Below are 20,571 nucleotides of genomic sequence, written 5' to 3' on the forward strand. Positions count from 1 at the left end.
CCCGGCTGCTGGGAGCTGTGCTCCTGCTCACAGGAGGCAGCGTGGTGGGAAACCCACTGACACCACCATAAAACCCAACCAGACACACAATTGAGAGGCTACTCCGTGCCCTCATGCCTGGGAAGAACTTAATAAATGTCAGTTCGTTTAGGTCGGGGCTCTTTTTTCTGTTGAAGTCGGGACACCCTTTGTCATGCCACTGCTGTGTGTGTTACTTAAACATCTAGGAACCACTTAAGCATGAATATATGTTGGGGTTTTTTTTAGAAAAAAAAAAAAACAACAAACTTTCTGAACAGTAAGCACGCCCTGCAGCCCGGCTGCCTGTTTCAAGCCTCCCACCGTGACGACCGGCCGTCCTCCGCGAAGGGTCGCCCACCGCCGCTCCCCGCCGTGCGCGGCCCCGGGCACCCCCCCCCCCCCCCCCGGGGTACGGAGCGTGTCTGCGGGGCGGGGGCGGCTCGGTGCGCTGCGCTCGGCATCCCCCCCGGGGGCGGCAGGGACGCGCGGTGCTCGCACGCAGAGGGGACCCTCTCCCCTCCCGGGGCGGAGCGGGCCGCTCCCGGGCTGCGCCCCGCGGCCGCCTTTGTTCGGGCTGAGCGGCGGGGCGGAGCGGGACCGGGGAGGCGGCCCCGCCGAGCGGGGCGGCGCGGAGCGGCCCGGCCGGCAGGGGCGGCCCCGCGGAGCGGCCCGGCCCGGCGGGGGGCGCGGAGGGGCCGGGCGGCGGGCGGGGCCCCGGGGCAGCGCGGCCGCCGCCGGCGGAGGAGCCGCCCCCCGCGCCGAGGTCTGGCCGCTCGGCCGCTCCGCTCGGCGCGGTCGGGGCGGGCGGCGGCGGCATGTGGCGGGGGCTGCCGGTGCTGGCCCTGGCCGGGCTGCTGGTGATGGGGCGGGCGCCGGCGGGGCGGGCGGCGGCCTGCGAGCCGGTGCGCATCCCGCTGTGCAAGCCGCTGCCCTGGAACATGACCAAGATGCCGAACCACCTGCACCACAGCACGCAGGCCAACGCCGTGCTGGCCATGGAGCAGTTCGAGGGGCTGCTGGGCACCAACTGCAGCCCCGACCTCCTCTTCTTCCTCTGCGCCATGTACGCGCCCATCTGCACCATCGACTTCCAGCACGAGCCCATCAAGCCCTGCAAGTCCGTCTGCGAGCGCGCCCGCGCCGGCTGCGAGCCCGTCCTCATCCGCTACCGCCACGCCTGGCCCGAGAGCCTGGCCTGCGACGAGCTGCCGCTCTACGACCGCGGCGTCTGCATCTCCCCCGAGGCCATCGTCACCGCCGAGGGCGCCGGTGAGTGCCCGGGGGGCCGGGCCGGGGCCGCCCCGCTCCGCTCCGCTCCGCCGCCCGGCCGGACAATGGGCCGCCGAGCGGGGAGGGGAGCCCGCCCGGGGCCCTGCCCGTCCGCCGCGCTGTCGGACCTCGCAAAGCCTCTGGTCTCGCCCTCCTCCGCTTCCTTCGGCTCTTTTCTCCGCCCTTATCAGCCGCAGCGCTGCTGGAAAAGTTTGGCTGCCGGAGGGAGGGTGTGTGACAATGACAGCCCTGCCGGGCTGCCGGGAGCGCTCCCGTGCCCCGCCGGGGCTCCCGCCGCAGCCGCTCGCTGGACGGAAGGCAGAGCCGCCGGGGGGCGAGCCCTGCCCCGGGCCGCCGGCTCCCGCAGCCCGTCGCTCGGCCCCAGCCGCCCCGCTCCCCTGCCCGGGCGCCCCGGCGGGTCCAGGGCGGCGGAGCCGTGCCCGGGGGAGCCCCGGGCGGGAGCGGGGGCCTCGGGCTCCCCGGCCTCCTCCCGTGCCACCGCGAGCACCCGCGCCGCCGGGGGGGGACGGGGCCCGGAGGGGACCCCCTCGCCTCCGCAGCGGGCACCAGCGCGCGGTCGCGGCAGGGGTCCCCCGCCGGGGGTCAGGGGCTGCGGCCGGGAGAGGAGCCGGCAGAGGCGCAGCCTTCGCCGCCTCGCGTTCCCGGTGTCCCGGCGGCGGCTCGGGCGGTGCCTGGCCCCCTCCGCGGAGCCCTCGCACCCCCCGCTCTCTCGCTGCGCCCCGTTCCACCGGCTGCTCTCGCCGCGGCCCCACAGCACGGCTGGCGCTGGGCGCCCCGCAGCGCCCCGGGGGTACCGGGAGCATGGCCAGGCGGCCGGGCGGGATCTGCTGGGTGACCCTTCGGCCACCGCGGTGCTCCGGACCTGCTGCTGGCCGGGGACCCTGCTCCGGCAGGGGTGTGCGCCGGCGGCGGCCGCCTTTGGGCTGGGGCAGTTCGCAGGGGACAGCCCCGACGTGGTGATGTCGACCACAACGGAGAGTAAATTGAAGGAGCTACTGAAGAGGGAATTAACGCAGGGCAGCGAGTGGCTGCCACGAGTGAGCTCTGATCTTTACGGAGCGAGCGCGGTTGCTGACTGACCAGCGGGGAGCGTGTGCTGCGGGTGGGAGCCAGCTGCCTCGCCTGGCTGCGGGGCTGGGGGGCTGCCCATCGCGGGGGGGGGGGGCAGCGCTGGGGCAGGGAGCAGCTCGGAGGTGTCGAGGGGCCGAGGCAGAGCAGCACCTACGCACCCTGCGGGCTCCTGGCACTGCCGGCACTGCCAGGCTGTGGGAGCTCACTGACGGGCAGCACATCCCCCTCTCCATTCTCCCCCAGCAGTGGCCTGTGAGTGAAAAGAGTTTTTTTTCTTTCATTCTATGCTCGCCACACTATTTGACTGTTTCTGTCCCATTACCAAATGCTTTATGTATCCCACTGCCAGCAATGCCCAGCACTGTAATGCCTGTTTTCCTCTCCTAATGAAATCTCATGCTTCGGTTTCCTGACCGTGCTTCCCAGCTCGGCCTTCCCGGGAAAGCTGCTCGCTGCTCTCCTCTCCACGTACCTGTAGGCCAGGCTAACCCCGCTCCTTCTCTCGCTCCACCGAGTTACTTTCTCCACCTCTTGAACTCTCAAGTCAATGACCGTACCCTGGTATCTCCAGTTGTTACCAATATTTCTCTCTAACCCTTCTAACTGCTTCCCTCTTGCCTTTCCATCCTTCCCCCCTGCCCCCCGCAGCTGTCCCCAGCCCGTGAACCCAACCATCTATTTCTGCCTGCAGCTTGCACGCTGCTGCTGCTCTCTGGGGGCTGCAGGCCTGCTGGCAGGGCTTGGGGAAGTGCAGTTTTCAACACCAAGCACCTTTCTCTGCAGCACTGAGGTGCTTTCAAAACCACCTTAAAAATGGCTCCAAACTGAGCGAGGCTTGGCAGGTCTGCAGCGATTTGAGAGCAATCGCGTTCAAATCTGGAGGGAGGAAGTTTGGCTAAAATTGCCCCCGAGTTACCTATTTCTGAGGACCTCAGCAGTACAATAACCTCTTTGAGGGATTCCAGGGCCAGATCCATGAAAACTCTCTTTCAGTGAATGAGAACCTGATGACATTCTCATTTCTGGGCTGAAAATTTTGAACTGATGCATTATGCACCAGACTGAAAGAATCCTTCTTGAGGGAATAAAACTGCTCCTTTAGAAAGCAGAGTGAAGGATTCCTGTTCTAGGAAGAGGTAAGGTGAACACTTCCAAATTCAATTCTCCAAATAAAGGATTGCAGCCAAGTAGAAGATACGAATAACCCAGCTGCCTAATGGGGAGCGTGCAGAATACCCGCTCTTATTCTGCCTCCTAAGCACCCCTGCCCCATGTGCTGTCTGTAAACTGCACCTGGTAGAGCAGGCAGAAAAATAAATCCATTGCTTCATGGGCTTCTGTTGTAGAAGAGATGGGGCTTATATCCTTCAGAAGTGAAATCTTGATTTTTCTTTAGTTTTTTGCCACTTGCGAAGTAGCAGGGTGCTGCTGTTTCCTTTCCTCTTGAGGCATCTGCATTATTCCTGGTGAGGGTTAATGCATTTCTCTACTCCCTTCCATAAGGCAGCAGCCTGAAGGACGGCAGGGCCAGGTGTTTGTCCTTGTCACAGCAGGGACAGGATTCAGAAAGCCTGCTTTCCATTCCTTTTCCAGTATTAGACCGCTCACGTTTCTGGGTGCATGGTTCAGCTGGATGCAAGGGCACTTCTGACCCCTGGTACACACTCTCCAGGTTGAGTCACCTGCAGGAGGCTGCAGCTGGTTCACGTCATGCTGGGTGGGATGTCGTCTGCTCTTTTGCATCTGGGAAGAGCTTGCACGGACACTCATGAAAATTCCGTCACCGTTAAAGTAATTGGTCTTGACTCTCATTTCAATGGTGCTGAGTTGGAGGGCGTTTGAAGTTCATTCAACTGGTTTTCTTTGGCTGTTGTTGCAGCAAGAGATGCAGAATTCCTCTCTGATCAGTTGTACTCCCCATGCTTAATAGGCTGGCTGCTGCAAAGCACAGAGAAGCTGTGGTTGCTAAAATCGGTGGCAAATCCCAGTAATAAGGCCACTTCTGGTTATTGAGGCACAGGTCATGAGTCCTCCACAAACATCTTCTAGGACCTCTTTCCAGTGCAGCCCAGGTGGTAAGGAAGACCTAGAGACTTTGCAGGAATGAGGGAGGTATTTGTGTCATTCTCGTGATGTCCTTCAGGGCTGCTGGCATGATGAAGGGGTGAAGGAGTCGCTGCTATGTCTGTGATGGAGAAAGCTGAGAACTGGACCTTGTTTGAGGCTCAGTTAGAGGAAAAATTTTGCAGGCCCCCTGAGCTTGTGCTGGTCTCCAAAACCTGAGTGTGAGCTGCTGTACCATGCTGCTGATTTGGAGAGCTGAAGTTCCTCAAGTTACAGAGGCCACCTGGGAAGCATATCTTTCTTGATTTTTTTCATTATCTTTGGGAAACACCTGGGTTCCTTTACACCCAGGCAGAAGAGGGATGCTCTGGGCATGATGTCATTGTTCTGGAGGGAGGTGTGTGACAATGAGTGTTTTGGCTTTTTGTGGAAGATCTGACAAAACACAGTCCAGGACAGAGGATAAAAAAGCCTCTTGGTAACACGTTAACATCCCAGATGTCAGATTAGCGCATGCTAATGTCTGATGTCTCCTGTGGTTTTTACCCTGCTCCCTGTCCTGTGCCTTTGAGGGATGAAAGTGGTTCTGCTCGCAGTCATTGGTGCAGACTGTCTTTGCATCTGCAGGGGGTCCCACTCGCTTACTCCATATATTTCAATCTCCATGTGCATATGCTGACTCTTCCTCACGTCTGTCAGGTTATCTGCTTTCTTCATTCAGGGTCCTGTCAAATCTTCCCTAGCCTGTGAAGCAGCAAAAAGTACAGATAGACAAAAACTGTCTTGAATTTAACATCCTGATGGTGGGACCTGGTTTTAATTTTACATGTAATAAATGACCAGCCTGACCACAGTCATCATTGCTGTTGGGATGCTGACTCGGAAAAGCGCTTCAGCGCATGTGCCTGGCTGCTGCTGTCTAGCACAGTGTTTATGTCTCAAGCGACATGTTTATTCCTGTTTGGAAAAGGGAACTGGCAATAATACCGGAGCAGTATGACGGGTACCATGTGTACTGGGGGACAGACCTGTCAGTTGGGTCTGCCTCACTGTATCTTATTTAGATAGGAGAATATCTTGAAGGCATAACAACAAGGTTGCTAATGAGAAGTTGGAGGGAAGGGAAGCAGCTTCACAAGGTGTCAACCACATGTAATTAATGTCTGAACCATTTGGGGTGACTATCATAAGATGGCTGAGGAGAACTCTTGAATTTCCTAAAAAAACCCAACCCACCTCTTAAACATTAAAGAAAACCAGAGGTTATTCGTGTGATGGAGACGTATTTTCTTAAATCTTCTATGAACCCTTTATTTCTCTGCATAGTGCAAGTTCTCTGTACCTGCCTGGATGAATTCGTAGTAACCCAGTTTGTGAATTTGGCATTGTGTGCCTAAAAGAAAAGCAAAAGAGCCGTTTCCCATGCTCGTTTTTCATATGCTATTAACTTCATTTCCAAAACAGTGGTTTCCAAACTCCAGATCAGGTTTGCTATGACTCAGACTTTGCGTAGCTCTACTTACAGTAGCCAAGATGCAGAGCGGTGCGAGGCGAGTGTGTCAGGCTGTACTGAGGGCAAGGAGACATGCCCAGGTTGTCATTTATGAAGTTGAGATTTGTTTAGGCATTTGCTCAAAACTTGGAAGCAGGCTCATTTCTCAGTTAAAGAACAAAATTTTGACAAGCTTCAAGCCTGAAAGCAGATGGGAAAAGTAAATAAAGGAATTTAAACCTTGTTAATGATGATGCCATTGATGGCATTATGCTGTTGCTACAGTTTTGTAGGCTGAGTCCCCTAGAATGTCTTTTACAATCTAAGTGCCAAGTCAAGACCTGGGCCATTAAATGCCATCAAAACCTGGCAGGATTTGGTATGTGGAATATCTTGGTATGTGGAGCAGCCGTGTTGCCATGTTGCAGGCTGCTCTGCAGCTTGGAGGGCGAGTGGTCTGCGTTACATTTTAACCAGGATCAATTTTCATGTTCCTTTGCTTTGCTGTGCACGTGTTTGCAATCAGATTAGCAAAGGTCTTCTTTGTATGAAGAGCTGAAGTAGATTACAAGGTCTGAATTCACGCATTTTGGAAGGATTTTTTAATTAATGGGGCTCACAGATGTCTCCGAAAAAGGTGCCCAAGCAGCAGCCGCTGGCTGTGGTTTAGTTCTTTGAAGCCGGGTGCCTGGAATGGCTTCAGGCATAGCCGGGCGGTATTCTTGCATTGATGTGACCATCAGGATCATGTCGCTTTTGGCTCTTTCTTTGCCTTTTTTTTTTTTTCTTTTTCTTAATAATTTAAACTGCGATAGAAGTAAGAGGTTTGCTCAAAACTAAGTTTTACCAAGTTCTTCCCTTTTTCCAAACCTCTCGCCCAAATCTTGTGGTCCAGGCATTGTTGTTTTGTACGCTTACTATGCAAGTGGCTTTTATTCAGCGCTCCTTAAACCAGTTAGTGGTTTGTTGTTTTCTTTTTATATAGCATCCCTCTGAAAATGGATTATTAAAACAATTTATTGGAAAAATCAGCTTGGACTTTTCCCCCCTGCTCTTAAAGAAAATCTAATCGGAAGCCTTTGGATTGGAGCACTGGATAATATCACCTCTGTCAATCCTGCTAATCATCACCGATAGGTATTTCTTTCAAAAAGATTGCTCTGCGTAGACGAAATTTGGCAGAGAAGTTGCCTCTGAAGAGAAGTGGAACAGTAGGAAGTCAGCTGTTTATTTTTTAAAACAGCTGCTTATTTTTTTCCTGTCTGCATTATAACCAAAGGTCTAAGCAGTGTGCACCTCCTGATGGAGAGGGGACCCTGCCCGTTAGGCTGCTGGGCTCGGCGGGGTGGATTTCGTGAGATCATGAGATCCACCGCAGATCTTGCGAGTGGCTGCTGCCAGGGCTGGCCCAGACCGTTTTCCCCATTGCTTCCCTGGTGGATAAGAGGGGACCAGGCACTAGGAGCTTTAGTGGGGGAAGGATCAGGGAGACGTGGAGCCTTTCCCGAGATGTGCCGTACACCACTCCCCTCCACAAGCCCACGGTCCCCTCCATCAGTAGAAACTGCCCATCCCTCAAGAAGCATGGGTGCACCAAGGAAGGCAAGCATCAAGGGAAGGTCAGTGCTTGCCTGGCCCAAGCCCTGGCAAGCAAGGAAATGAATCATGACAGAGATGGGAACGGTTCCCATTAATTGCGGCTCCGCACACAGCGTCTGAGTTGCCCTTGCTGCACCGCCAGCTGCATCGCCAGATGCCCACAGCCACCGGTTTGGGGCAGGACGAGTCACCTGGGAAATGAAGGAATGCTGAATTAGGAAATGGGTTGAGGTTGCAGTGTGATTTTGTAAAAATAAGTTGTGTACACAGGAGTGGAAGGGAACATCTGGTGGGAAGCAGCTCAGTTGCGTGTTTGTTTGCAGGACATATATACCGTTCCTCTAAAAAGTGATTAATTAAAATGACTTGCTGGGCATAGTGAGTGTTTGCCAGCCCTCCTTGTGTCGGTGTGAGTTTGAAGGGCAGTTCCTCAGGCAATACACAGGAGCATCGTAACCTTGAGTGGGGTCAGGGGAGGCTGTGATCCCCTTACCGGGCTCTGGTTTATTTTTGGTTGTAATTCCAGAGCAAATTGGAATTAGTTTGCTCAAACACCATGAAGTTATGACTGTTTGGATCAGCCCTTGGTTTGGGAAGGGGGAGTGCACCTCAGGGCTTCTTTCTCCTTCCATATTCACTCCGTGGATTGAAGATGGTTAGCGTTTAACGTGATACTTCTCTTGGCTCCTCTGCTGATGAAAATTTTTTCTGCCCCCATTAACAATTTTGTTGGCATAGGGGATGTGCTTTGGAGGTGTGGATGAACCATCCCTTCATTTCTAACTGAAGCACCTGTGGTAGAAATTGTAGCTTGCTGGGCCACATGAAGCACCAGGAAGAGTTGCCTTGGATGTGTGCAAAGCCAGGCAGCCTTGAGGGCAACCTGAGAAGCTGGCCCAGGGCTATTGAATGCCCAGAGTGGTGAAAAATCTCAGGCTGGTCTTGGGCACATGGAGAGGTAGAGGCACCTCCCTGTGGGTGGTGGCTGGGAGGTTTTGCAGACTTCTGTCCGCAGCAGGAGCAGATGGAAGATGATGGAACTATAGACCCGAGCGCGCTCTATACTTTTACCATGGCAGAAGGAATTGTAGGTTTAAAGCTACAGTTTGGCTAAATGAACAAGACCACAGAGGACTGGCCCAGGAGAAGAAGAATAAGAAGACATGTGGTCATCCTTCTACTTACCATTTGCAAGAAGAAAGCCATTTTGATTCCTCTTTCATCATGACCTGGAGTACAAGAAAACACTTGATACAAAATAAAATGCTTTTAAATTTGATGAAGACCTCCTTTTTAATTTTATGCTGTTGGTAGAGGTCTCTTAATTTCTACCTGATGCCAACAGCTTATTAAAAATTTGAGAAGAGCTCAGGTGAATACAAAATTAAACACGTGTAAGAATTAGTATGCATAATTTGACTTGTTATAAGGCAGCATGGAGAAACCTTGGAGCTGCCGTGGAAGTAACCAAAGACCACATTGGCTCCATGAAAATGTAGGTTTTGTTCTGTAAACTAAGATCCTGCAATAGTTTGGAACTTTCATTGGAAGAAAATGGATGTGATTTTTTTATTACCAACAAGCTATTGGATGTAAAAGAACATCTATTCCATCCTTCTATGCTGTTTTCTATACCTTTTGCTCCTTATGTTGGTGGGAATAATTATTCCTGAAGTATCAATTTTTTGAAGTTCATTAGTATGTTAGTGTGGGATTTAGTTGTTTGTCATATTTACTCCTGCCCTGACTGTCATTTAGCCATATCCTCATTTACGTAAGGAAGTTCCACATTGCTATGAGTATTATAAATATGCATTAAGGTGGAGATTTAAAATATTTTTTTTAAAGGAGGGATGGGCAAATTAGAAGATTAACTAAGTCATATTACTTTTCTCATAAACAGGTATTTAAAAGATATATTTACAGCATTTGTGATTAAATAGTGGCCCCGGCCCTTAAAATTTAGTCCACACATCTAAACCCTTCACCTATGCCAAGTATCATCAGCGTCCTGGGCTGTCCTGCAGCTGGTTCCTTACAGCTCAGGCTGCAGGAGAGGAGCTTCTGTTACGTGGTCGTGTATTCATCTGTCCTGTAGTGTAAAAGCATCCTACAAAAGGCAGACAAACTGTAGCAACAGCATAACGCCATTGATGGCATCATCATTAACATCCATGATAGCGTGAGGATATAAAAAAGGTGTTTGTATGATACCAGCTTTCGGAGCTGAAAAAACTGCGTAAAACACTTGGGCATGCAAACTCAAAGAAAAGCCTTTTGTTTGAGAGGTCATTTGTTTTTCCCTTTTCTGTGTCATCCTAATAAAGTGTAGTGCCTCGCTCCCAAATCTTGTCTCGTGCATTTATTTTTTTCATAACTTGTACGTTATATGTATTAACGTACTTGGTTTTCATGATTAAATATATATATGCAAGTCCATTAAATGGTGTGATTTAATAAACAGTAGGTTTGCAATGATGTGTTTTACTAATGTGGGACACATTCCACTTACGAATGTGTCTAAAAGCAGTTCTTTGGGCATAGTGCCTGTTTTTCCTTCTGTTCCTTATCTGTCCTTCAAAATAATCAATATGTTTTTAAGACTGAGGGAACGGGAAGGTCTGAAACATTTGTTTTGGCATTTGTTTCAACGATATGATTGTGGTTGGTTGGTTTGATTTCCTTAGTAACCAAAAAAACAAACCGAAAGTAATTTCTCCTTCATCATCTAATTGAACACAAACGGTACCTCTACTTTTACTAGATGCTTTTAAGTTCATGCCGTAATCTCCATCCTCATCCTAAACCTGCCATTGTGTGCACCAGTAGAAGTGGGACATGTAATCTGCTTGAGCCCTTAACATGATGAACTGGATTTGGGTGAAATTCAGATAAAAAATTGTGTCAACTGTTAACAGGCTGGCCTGTAGAACTTTACAGTCTGTTTATTGATCAAGTTATTATGTTTTAATATACTAAATATTAGAGAAAGGGAAAACATTGTAATGGGGGTGTATTGAAATAATCCAGTTTTAAAAATACTAACATTTCTTTATGTATTTTATGAATCCATGCCAGATTTTCCTATGGATTCCAATAACGGCAACTGTAGAGGCGCCGGCATCGGTAAGTACACTTTTATAAAACTACATAATCAGCTATAGTCTTTCAAATCCTTTTAATTTTTTACTAATTAAGAGGGGTGCTAAGCAATGTTTGAATACTCTATCTTGTCTGGGAATCCTGTAGATTGCGCTTTTGCATCCTGTGGACAGGTGGGATTTGGGGCTGCTTAGCCTGTGGACCTCTCAGCGTACAACTCACTGAACTCTTCAGCCTGCCCTTCTGCTCTTGTCAGGGCAAAATCTCCATCAAATCAAGGGGGCTGTGCTCATTTCATTAAAAGTTGTGTCTTGAACAGTGACGATGGTCATTAAATGGATTTTGACTGCGCAAACCCGATGAAGATAATGGTTTGTGCTGACTTTAAAGTTTGTAGATTAAATTTGGCACGCTTTGTAGATAATGGCAAAAGTTCTGTTAACCTGAAGAGGTTGAGGCTGAGACTTTTTGAGACTAGTTTTATTCCATCAGGTCCCCTGCTGCTTTTTATTTTTGTTTTGGTTTTGCTGGAACTGAGTAAAACTCCTTGAGCATTACCACTAATCATAGGCAACACAAAGAAGCAAAGCCCAGGTTGGTAGCTGATAGATTATAGAAATGCGATTTTTTTGCTCAAGTGAGCCAATGACTATAGGTTTCCTTGAATTTTATTACGATTCCCTCAGAAGTTTTCCTCTTACGCCTTTGTCAAGAAGGTGACACTTGGAAACCTAGCGTTGGCCATCGTGTCTTTCCTTTTCCAGAGGTGTTGAGGACCTATAGAGTGCACCGCTGCTTAGGTCATTGATGCAAACACCTAAGTATGGTTGTGGAACATAAAATAAGATACCTGCATAAAATTGGATAACTTCAGCATTTATCTCTGTGTACAGATTGTAACATGGTACTAATAATGCTCAGCTTAATACAGTTTTAAAATGTGATCAGTAGGTCCCAATGTGAAAGTAGCTATGTACGTGCAAAATATTGCTTAAATTGCATTGTACGTCCTTTAGAAAGCCAGCTACAATTAGAAAATACTGATAAAAGTAAGCCCCTTGACAAGCTTCACCTTGAATTGCGTTGAGCATGGGACCGTGTCTGAAAGACTTTCTAAAGATTTTTATTACTAATTAGTTAGGATCTTCTTAGTTTTAGGCAGTTTTCAGTTGTGTGCCATTGAGAAACTGGATTTCATGCTCTGCAGTGACTGTACAAAAAAATCCCGTGCAAAAAATGGGGTGAAGATGCACAGAAAAACTGCTGATGAGAATGAAGTGTAATGTTTTTATCACTGCCTTTTGCTGAACAAACAATTTCTGGTTCGATGCAGCTGACAAACACAGTTTAACGACCCAACGGGCTGTGTTTCATAATTGCTTTATTTCTAGGTTCTGTAAAGTCAATTTGTAGTTTTGCCATTGTAAATAGAATTTTTTTTTTTTGCAAGTAGCAACCTGATGTGTTTTTTAAAATCCTGAACTCGGTTCCATGGTTTCTGGAGCATATGTCCTATGCTGCTGTGTCTGGCTGCAGTGAGCGGTGCCCATGGGTGACCCCTGCTCCAGGCACCTTTTATCCCCGGCGATGTCCACTGGTGAAACCTTCCCTCAGAGTCTGAACAGGTTTTTTTGGAGGAGGAGCTTTCCTACCTCTCTTGGCAGTAAATGACGTCGCTGTCTGCTTCATCAGGTGCTTTTCAAGTTACTTAGATATTTTTTTCTGGAGTGTTTTTTATCCTGACTGTATCAGGGAGGCTGGTACTGGTGAGCGTTACAGCCAGGTTTTGGATTGTGCCCGTACATATATGTAGGATGGCACGTTTCTTGGTAGTGATCCATGGGGAACACTCTTTTCCCATGCAGTCCATTTATTTTGGCACTTACAGGGTGGCATTTTCAAAGGTATAGATTTTGAGCTTGTGTTAGTCCTGTATTGACTTGTATTAAAAAAGAATATTTAATGGCAAAGTTAACTGAGATCTCAGTCAAAACTGGTATGAGCCTCTACTGGGATACAACGTTGTTGTGGTCCCAGAGCTCTTCTGCTAAATCCAGCAGCTTCAGAGGAGGCTATCGTGTAAGATGGGACTTTCCCTCAGCGTCAAGAGATGCAGTACATTTTTGTAGCCACTTTTTTTGGGTGTTCCTGCTCGCTGGGGAAAGCTCAGCTTTGCCAGAACTGTGCATCAATCAAATACGCGGTTCTCAAATAGTCGCGTTGTGCTTCCTTTGAATGACACTGTCACAGGGACTGGGGGAGAGGAGTTGGTTCTGGCTCTGCGGCTGACTTTATAACTGACCTTGGCAAGTGACTGTCTGTTAGTTTCTTTATCTCTAAATAGTAATTAGGAATAATGCAGCATTTTGTAAAGTTCTTTGAAATGTAGATCTGAAAAGCACCGGGGCGACTGAGAGATACCCATCATTAAGAACATGGGCAGGTCTATAATTTGTTTCTAGAACAAGACTAATGAAATACATTCCTCAAATTAATAAATTCAAATAACCCAATACCATCTTAAAACTGGGGGAAAAGTGAGGCTGTGTATTCTTGTCTTGCAGTTTAGGCTATTCTATTCTACTCGTGCCGCAGAGCAAAGTGCTGTAGAGCAGGAGAATGCTGAGGTGTGCGACTTGTTGGACTTGAACGCTGTGATGCCTGTGTGAGTGTGGGCTGTAGGAGCACATCTTTTATGGCCTGTTTCGAGGCAGCTTATAAAATGGGCCATAATTTGGCCTAAAGTATGCATGAGCTCCCACAGGCAGAAGGGAAGCCAAAAATCACTTCCCTTCTCTGCCTTTATTATTTTAACACAGTCTCATACAAAAGCTGAAGTCTGTAGGAGTCTATATATAGATTCCTGAGGATGTGTTTGAAATTCAAGGAAACAATATAGTCTTCTTTTGAAATGTTCTCCTCTTTCCTGTATTTTTTTTTGGTATTCTCAACTACAAAAATTCTTTCAATAGAAAGTAAGTAATGATTTGAGATAGCCGTACGATTCCACCTCTTTTTTTTTTTTTTTTTTTAATATGCAGAAATCTTACAGAGCAAATAAAAGTTCTTTTTCAGACTCTTCATGCATGAAGTCTACTTCCACTTAAATGCTAAGTCAAATGTCAAAATAGATGACCATGTGTACGTAATACTGGGACCGGCTGTTTGAAATGGCTTCGCCAAACTCCACTTAGACACTAGCGTGAAATAAGTAAATATTTGCATTAGAGCAGCCAGCCGTGAAGTGGTGGTGGTGTTAATGAACACGTGGGTCTGGAGCTTCAGCACTGGCACCCCCTGGGCACTAAGGAAAATGTTTTTGCCTCTGTTATTGTTCCCAGCCATCTGGATGCTGCACCACTGGAAATACTGCTTTGACAGTGCTCATTGGTGTTGTCTTTCGAAGGCCATCCTTACCACCACAAGGGGTGTTAATTTCCCTATTTTAATTAAAAGCTGAGGTTCTGGGTCATAATAAAATTGTGTAAAATTTACACAAAAATTGAGGACGAGTCCAGAGTCCAAGGTAAGAGCAAATACCTGCAGTAGTCAAGGGAAGCCCTTCAGCCTCTTAATCTCTCTTAAACCTCCTGCCAGACGCCTCTGAAGAGACATGGTTGAGGTTTCATTTTGTCGGGACCGTCCCAGCGGCGTTGGGAGCAGGGAGCCACATGCCACTTGGTCCCACCACCCTCCAGCATGCTTCACTTGTGAGCTGTAGCTCTTAGCCACCCTCGGGTGTGAAGGGGCTGTGCCACCGTACGAAATCTTATGGTGCAGCTCCAAAGGTGAACTGCACACTGTGGATTAGCCGCAAAACCCACACTCCTTCTGGTGAATGCCTGCTAGCCAGAAGATCCCAGTTTGCTAAACTGAGCCGAGCTATGTAGTCCCAATCAAATGTTAAATGGTGCCCTATTGTAATTTTTTTCAATGTCTGTATTACGGTCTGTGTGATTAAAGGTGCAGAAAGGAGGGTGTTCGGTAAGTGTGGTACAGAAGAGAGGACGGCGTTGTAAGGACACGGAGTTACGGCACCTGCGAGCACGGAAGGGGCCAAGACTGAACCTTGAATTGGCTTGAAATGGAAGATTTTATCACTTCAGACCTCCGAGTTCTTGTGTGTCTGTGTTGTTGTGGGGTTAGTTGGTTTTAGGGCTTTTTTTCTATAAATTCCAGCATTTGGGGTTTTAGGTATTTTTGATTTTTAAATTTTGTTTTTCAAATTTCAGTTTTCTCCTAGAAACCTTTGAGGTCTCATGGACAGTTCCACAACATCTTCCAACAGACCAGAAATGCCCTGTGGTTTTTACTGTTTCACTTGCATGTAATAAACAAGTCAATTCAGTGAAATTTTCATTAGGTGTGAGCTTGGGGTGTGGGGCAGATGGTCGCTGAACATATGCTCTTTTCTTTCTGAACAAAACTTTATGTTTTTATAGAGCGCTGCAAATGCAAGCCTATAAAAGCTACCCAGAAGACCTATCTGCGCAACAATTACAACTACGGTAAGAACAGCTGCATGGCCAGCTCCCAACATTTTTAAGGTTACAGTAAGGGGGAAATTTTCCTTAAAAAAGCCTATGGTCCCAGTTACCGATGGTTAATCCAGTGGTACTTATTACAAAAGGAAGATGTGGCCTGAAACATTTCCAAATTAGGATGATGGTGGGGATTAGTTTAATACGTTATAAAAGAATGTCATCTGTGACACGGAGTGATCTCAGCGTCAGCGCAGGCATCTGGGGTTCGTGCACTTCTCTGTTGTGAAACGTGGTGTGACGAAAGTGACAGTGTGGGCTGCTGTGCTTGAACTGCCTCTTTGATTTCCAGCTCCGACATGCTCTGCTTTTGCCAGAGAGGATGTTTTTACTAACTTTCATGCCTACAAACTCACCGTGGGATCTGACAGGCATACTAGGTTCTTTCCTTCTTGCATATTGAAGCCAGCAACTGAGCATCTTGCCAGCTGTGTTATGCTGTCAGTGACTCCTGTAAAAGTGCATGGCATGCATATGATGCCTTCTCTTGTCCAGATTGTCCTGGTCTTCAGGCATATCGCAGGTCCAGGCTGCTCCTTTACTTCATACTGTTTGTTTTAAACAATTGAGGCTGCTGAAGCCAGGGAGTACTTATCACAGGAGCTGAACAATTGGGCCCATCCTTTTTCACATTTCTGGTGTGAATAACCTTAGGCTCAGGGAACTTGAAGACTTCATTTAAAGGGTAGCGATTGTGTAATATTTATTAAGATTATGCATTTATGCAGCTATTCAGATAAGCTTCTTTTAAAAACAGATCCTATTAAAAGCTAAAGAAATACAATTGTACTCAATCAAACTTATTTTTTAGGTGACTAGTCGGTTTTATGTTGTTTTGGTGGATTTGTTTGGAAAATAATTACAGAGTGACTACTCTCTAGTGGGTACCTGCATATGGCAGAGAGTCACAGAGCATGCTGCTACCCATCTTTTCAAGCTTTTGAAATTAAAGAGGTTTCAAAATGCATTTGAAATAACTCCAAACTAAAGCAAGATTTAAAAAAAAAAATAATCTTACAAGGTTTTAAGAAAGTGGATCACTTGGGGTAAATGGTGTATATTAAATGCACAGGTTAGTAATTGCTAATTGCTGGCAACTGTATTTAGTGTGGTTGCAATACACACTGGTTGATGGTCCTTATGGACAGTGCACGTGGAGAGAGGGGATGTGTAAGCCCATGGTTTTCTTTCTTCCATATTACCTTTTTCGCGTAGGTCAAAAGAAATTTGGAATCTGGGAAATCTGCTGTTTGTAAGAGAAAGGGACTCTTGTTTGCAGGCTGTGAAAGACATGGCATTCTCTAGAGTGTGACCTCTGGATTGGCTTTGCATTTGCATGTGGTATCAGTTCACTGGTCACTGTGAGAGACACAAAAAGCATTGCCTTTGAAAGGCAACTGCTCCTCCTATCCAGCTTAAGGTGAAAGGAAAGGATGAGGGAGGAAACAATTAGATGGGTCATCAGGTCAAGATCAGGAGCGTTTGGAGTTCATAAAGAGCAGATCAGATTGGTGCTGGGTCACTGGAAAGAGAATTACAAAGGTAAGGGCCTGTCATCCAGCAGAAGCAGCGATAGGAGTTTTAACGCACATTCACATTTCGTGAAGGGTTGAGGGTGACGTACTGGTCATCTGTGCTGCGGGTGGTCACAAAGGGATCAGTTACAGCCTGAGGGAGGAGGAGGGCATACAAGGAGTGGGTTAAATATATTTAAAGTGGAAAGGGCAAAGAAGAAGAGATGCTGAAACTGAAGCCCCACTTAAACAGGACATAAATCCAACTGGTACGTAACTCCTACTTGTGACCATACTGTTATGAGATACCTGGAGCTACCTGAACCCTCTTAGTGGAGGGTGAAGTGAAGGGGTGGGGGCAGGGATGGTGCTGGAGTTCAGCTAAGCTTTTCATAATGGACCATGCAAAAGACTAATCCCAGAGGTCACCAGGAACGGCCTGGGGTGACCTGCATTATCTGCTGCTGCTAACTACGCTCTTTGTGCTTTTTCCCAGTCATTCGAGCTAAAGTGAAGGAGGTAAAGACTAAATGTCACGACGTCACTGCGGTAGTGGAAGTAAAGGAGATCCTAAAATCTTCCCTGGTGAACATCCCAAAGGACACTGTAAACCTCCACACGAACTCTGGCTGCCTGTGCCCCCCACTCAGTGCCAATGAAGAGTACATCATCATGGGTTACGAAGATGAGGAGCGCTCCAGGTAACTCCTTCTGCATTGTCCTTGGAGCATATTTGTTGTTTGTTCCCCTGCCCATAAAGCTGAACTTCAGAGCCACCAGGAAAGGAAAACTTGGAGTGACTCTGTACATCTCCTTAATGGTATTCACGGAGGGACGAGGGTGTCTGCAGGCACAGAGTCTTCCCTGTGCTGGGTTGTGTAGGTGGTGCTTGCGGGCTGATGGAGTAACTTGTTGTCTCTGTTGTGTAGGCTACTCTTGGTGGAAGGCTCCATAGCTGAGAAGTGGAAGGATCGCCTGGGTAAAAAAGTAAAGGTAAGAAAGTATCTCACCAGGAGTCAAATGTTGCAGGTACCATGAAACACCTACCTAACCTTTTCAAAATAAGGGAAGAAAATACACATGCTGACCCCAGTTAAATAATATCGAGTATAAAAAATTAACTTGGTTTGTTATTTGCTGCATTACTATAGAAATGCATGCTGAATAAACTAAAGGGATAGACTGAATTACCCTAAAGTATACCAGTGCAGCAGCAATCAAAACCTCTGTCTCAACTGAACAGTAGGAGTGTTTTAACTCCGCAGGCAAACTGTGAGTTCTGCAACACACGCCTATTTCATTTGGATTGTGATACTAATTGGGAAAAAAACCCACCCACAAGAGGGCTTTACAAATGTTTTCCAGACTAAGTCAGAACTGTACTTTTCAGATATTTTTAAAGTATGGTTCTCTTACCAAATTGGGTGGATTAGAGACTATTTTAAATTTACCTTCCTGGCTTAGGTGAGGGAGGTTGTTGTAGAGAACTGGAAGCAATGAACTCAAGTGCAAGCAACACATGAAAATATATTCTAATGTTTTCTAATTTAAATGTATTCTAATGTATTCCAAGCTCTGGAAGGATTGCCTTTTTGTATTTTGATGCACTGCAAAGTATCAGCGATGTTGATGTTGTTAGGAGTGTCATTTTACACAGAATATTCTTTCTTTGACACAATTTCTCAGCCGTTGATTTGACATACTGGTTGTGCCTGTGCAAACTGGTCTCTTCCACTCAACACTTTCTTCAACGGCGTTAATGGGACTGGCAGGAAAATACCATTCTGATTACAAACGCAAGATTTTCTGTGCACGTTTATCACATCCACAGAGATGCCATGAGTGACGAGATATGGAGGTCTTACTCCAAGTTGTTTGATTTGGCAGAACGTTGTGAAGTCCAGTGCCACAGAGCAAATACCGCGTTACTGCTGTGGGCTGACTTCTTCTGGGCTTCAGTTCTCGGGTGGTAGTGTCACTTGTTGGGGTTTTTTTTTGGGAACTCACTTATTTTTCTCACCTATTTCCTCATGGTCTGTGTGCTGCTGACCCTGCCCTCACACCCAGCCTGGGGATGTGAGGACCACGCCACGTTGTCACCCACTTCTCATCATAATCTCCTTCACCAAAAGCATTGTCAGTTGTACTAACTATATTTATTATGTTTTTTTGTACTGGTGTTGCCATTACCTGGAAAAATAAAAACAAACAAATTAATTAATTAATTAAAAAAAACCCAAACAAACCACTTTGGCTGGTTTTTTTATCCTGCTTTCCCCAAAGACTGCCTGAATAGCTTCATTTAAATTTTATTATTTAGTAGGTGAGATGCTTTTGTGCTGAAGCTATTATGCCTTGTATCAGCCCCTTCATTCAGAGAGGCTACAGGAAAGCCGGGAAATGGTGTCTTCATTTAAAGTGACTTAGCGATAACCTCGCATTCCACCATTTGAGCCCCACGCAGCGTAGGGTGATGGAAACAGCAACAGCGCTTTATTTTTTCGCTGCTGTTTGTAAACACATGCGGTTGTTTTACATATGACTTATTTCTTCTTCTGTGATCTCTTTTGTAATTTCTTTGCCTTTCAATGTGCAGCGCTGGGATCAGAAGCTCCGCCACCTTGGGAAGGGGAAGGGAGAGCCCGGACACGGCGACTTGGCTCCAAAGCCCGGCAAAGCCAGCAGTGCCCGACAAGCACGTAGTTAGATGCAGGATGCCGTACGTTGACATGCAGTGGACTATCTACCAAGACTTCATTGTTGGAGCAGCAAAGGAGAAATTGCACTATTGCACGTTATATTCTATTGTTTACTACAAAGTAATGTTTTAGCTTATATTAGTTTTTATTCTCCCTTTTGTTTTCTGCTTTATTTTTTTTTTTTTTTTTCCTCCTTTTTTTTTTTGGATATGTGCCAGCTCTGGAAATACATTGTTTGGGTTTTTTTTCTGTAACTGAGAACGGTAGAAAACTGCCCTTATGAGATGGAGAAAGACAAGGACATGTTTAATTTACCATTTCACCGTCTGAATCTTCTTAGGGAGAAAATTTGGATGCAAGCAGAAATGAGATCTGGCAATGACCATTGCCTAAAGTCATGAGTCGCGCTGGCTTCCCCCTTTCGCTCTTTAGTCACTATTTGCTGAAACTTACTGTGTTGGGGGCAGGTTGTTATCTGGTTTTAAGTGCCTAATTTTTTATTCTGAAATATAATTCTGAAATATATAAAGAAATGATGTTAGGAGAACTGTTTTACTCAGTACATCTTTGTTAAGTTTTCTTATAAATAAACCACTTGTGTAAGCCAAAGTCTAACTTAAAGTATGTCCTGCGACAAACACGGTGTACTCAGGGGACCTGGGCTTTCCAGTTCTCTGGACCTTTCAGGAAAGGTTGTATAGCTCTGTTACTGCAGGATGTAATTTGTAATACACTTCTCTTATAATGGCAGTTTTTTTCCCCCTTTTCTTTCTTTTCTCTGCTGAGTTGTAGGAGTAGACTGATTTACCAGGCCTGCTTCTCAGTACAGGTCTGCACTTTATCCTTCTGATTTTGTGGTGTTATTCTAAAATCTGTGCCTACATAAACAAGTGTTCAATGCTCAGTAAAATGTGTCCAATAAAAGAATTGTAGTTGCCAACACAGACGTTATCTGACTTGTGAACCAATGTCAAAAAGACAAAAGGCAAAACCCCCCTTATTTTTGGTGCCTTTATAGAATTCTTCGCAGATAATGCAAACACATTTGAAATTATCTTCAGTTTTCCCATTGTCCCATGTTCAAAAGAAATTAAAATGGGATAAGTACAAGAACAGTCCTCAGCTGTAGTCTGCAGAGGGGAACCCACTCTACTGAAGATGCAAATGGCTGTTGCGTT

General features: G+C 47.0%; 1 protein-coding gene across 1 annotated transcript; it reads left to right on the forward strand.

The window, feature by feature from the left end:
* Window positions 1-758: 758 nt before the first annotated feature.
* Window positions 759-20,333, forward strand: FRZB (frizzled related protein). Its single transcript, XM_040604150.1, has 6 exons — window positions 759-1,290; window positions 10,616-10,663; window positions 15,082-15,147; window positions 17,191-17,395; window positions 17,624-17,687; window positions 19,291-20,333. The coding sequence occupies exons 1-6, from the start codon at window positions 837-839 to the stop codon at window positions 19,399-19,401; spliced, it is 948 nt and encodes a 315-aa protein (XP_040460084.1). The 5' UTR covers window positions 759-836; the 3' UTR covers window positions 19,402-20,333.
* Window positions 20,334-20,571: the final 238 nt, after the last annotated feature.

The sequence above is a fragment of the Falco naumanni genome, chromosome 8 (genome assembly GCF_017639655.2).
Source record: "Falco naumanni isolate bFalNau1 chromosome 8, bFalNau1.pat, whole genome shotgun sequence".
Taxonomy (NCBI): Eukaryota; Metazoa; Chordata; class Aves; order Falconiformes; family Falconidae; genus Falco; species Falco naumanni.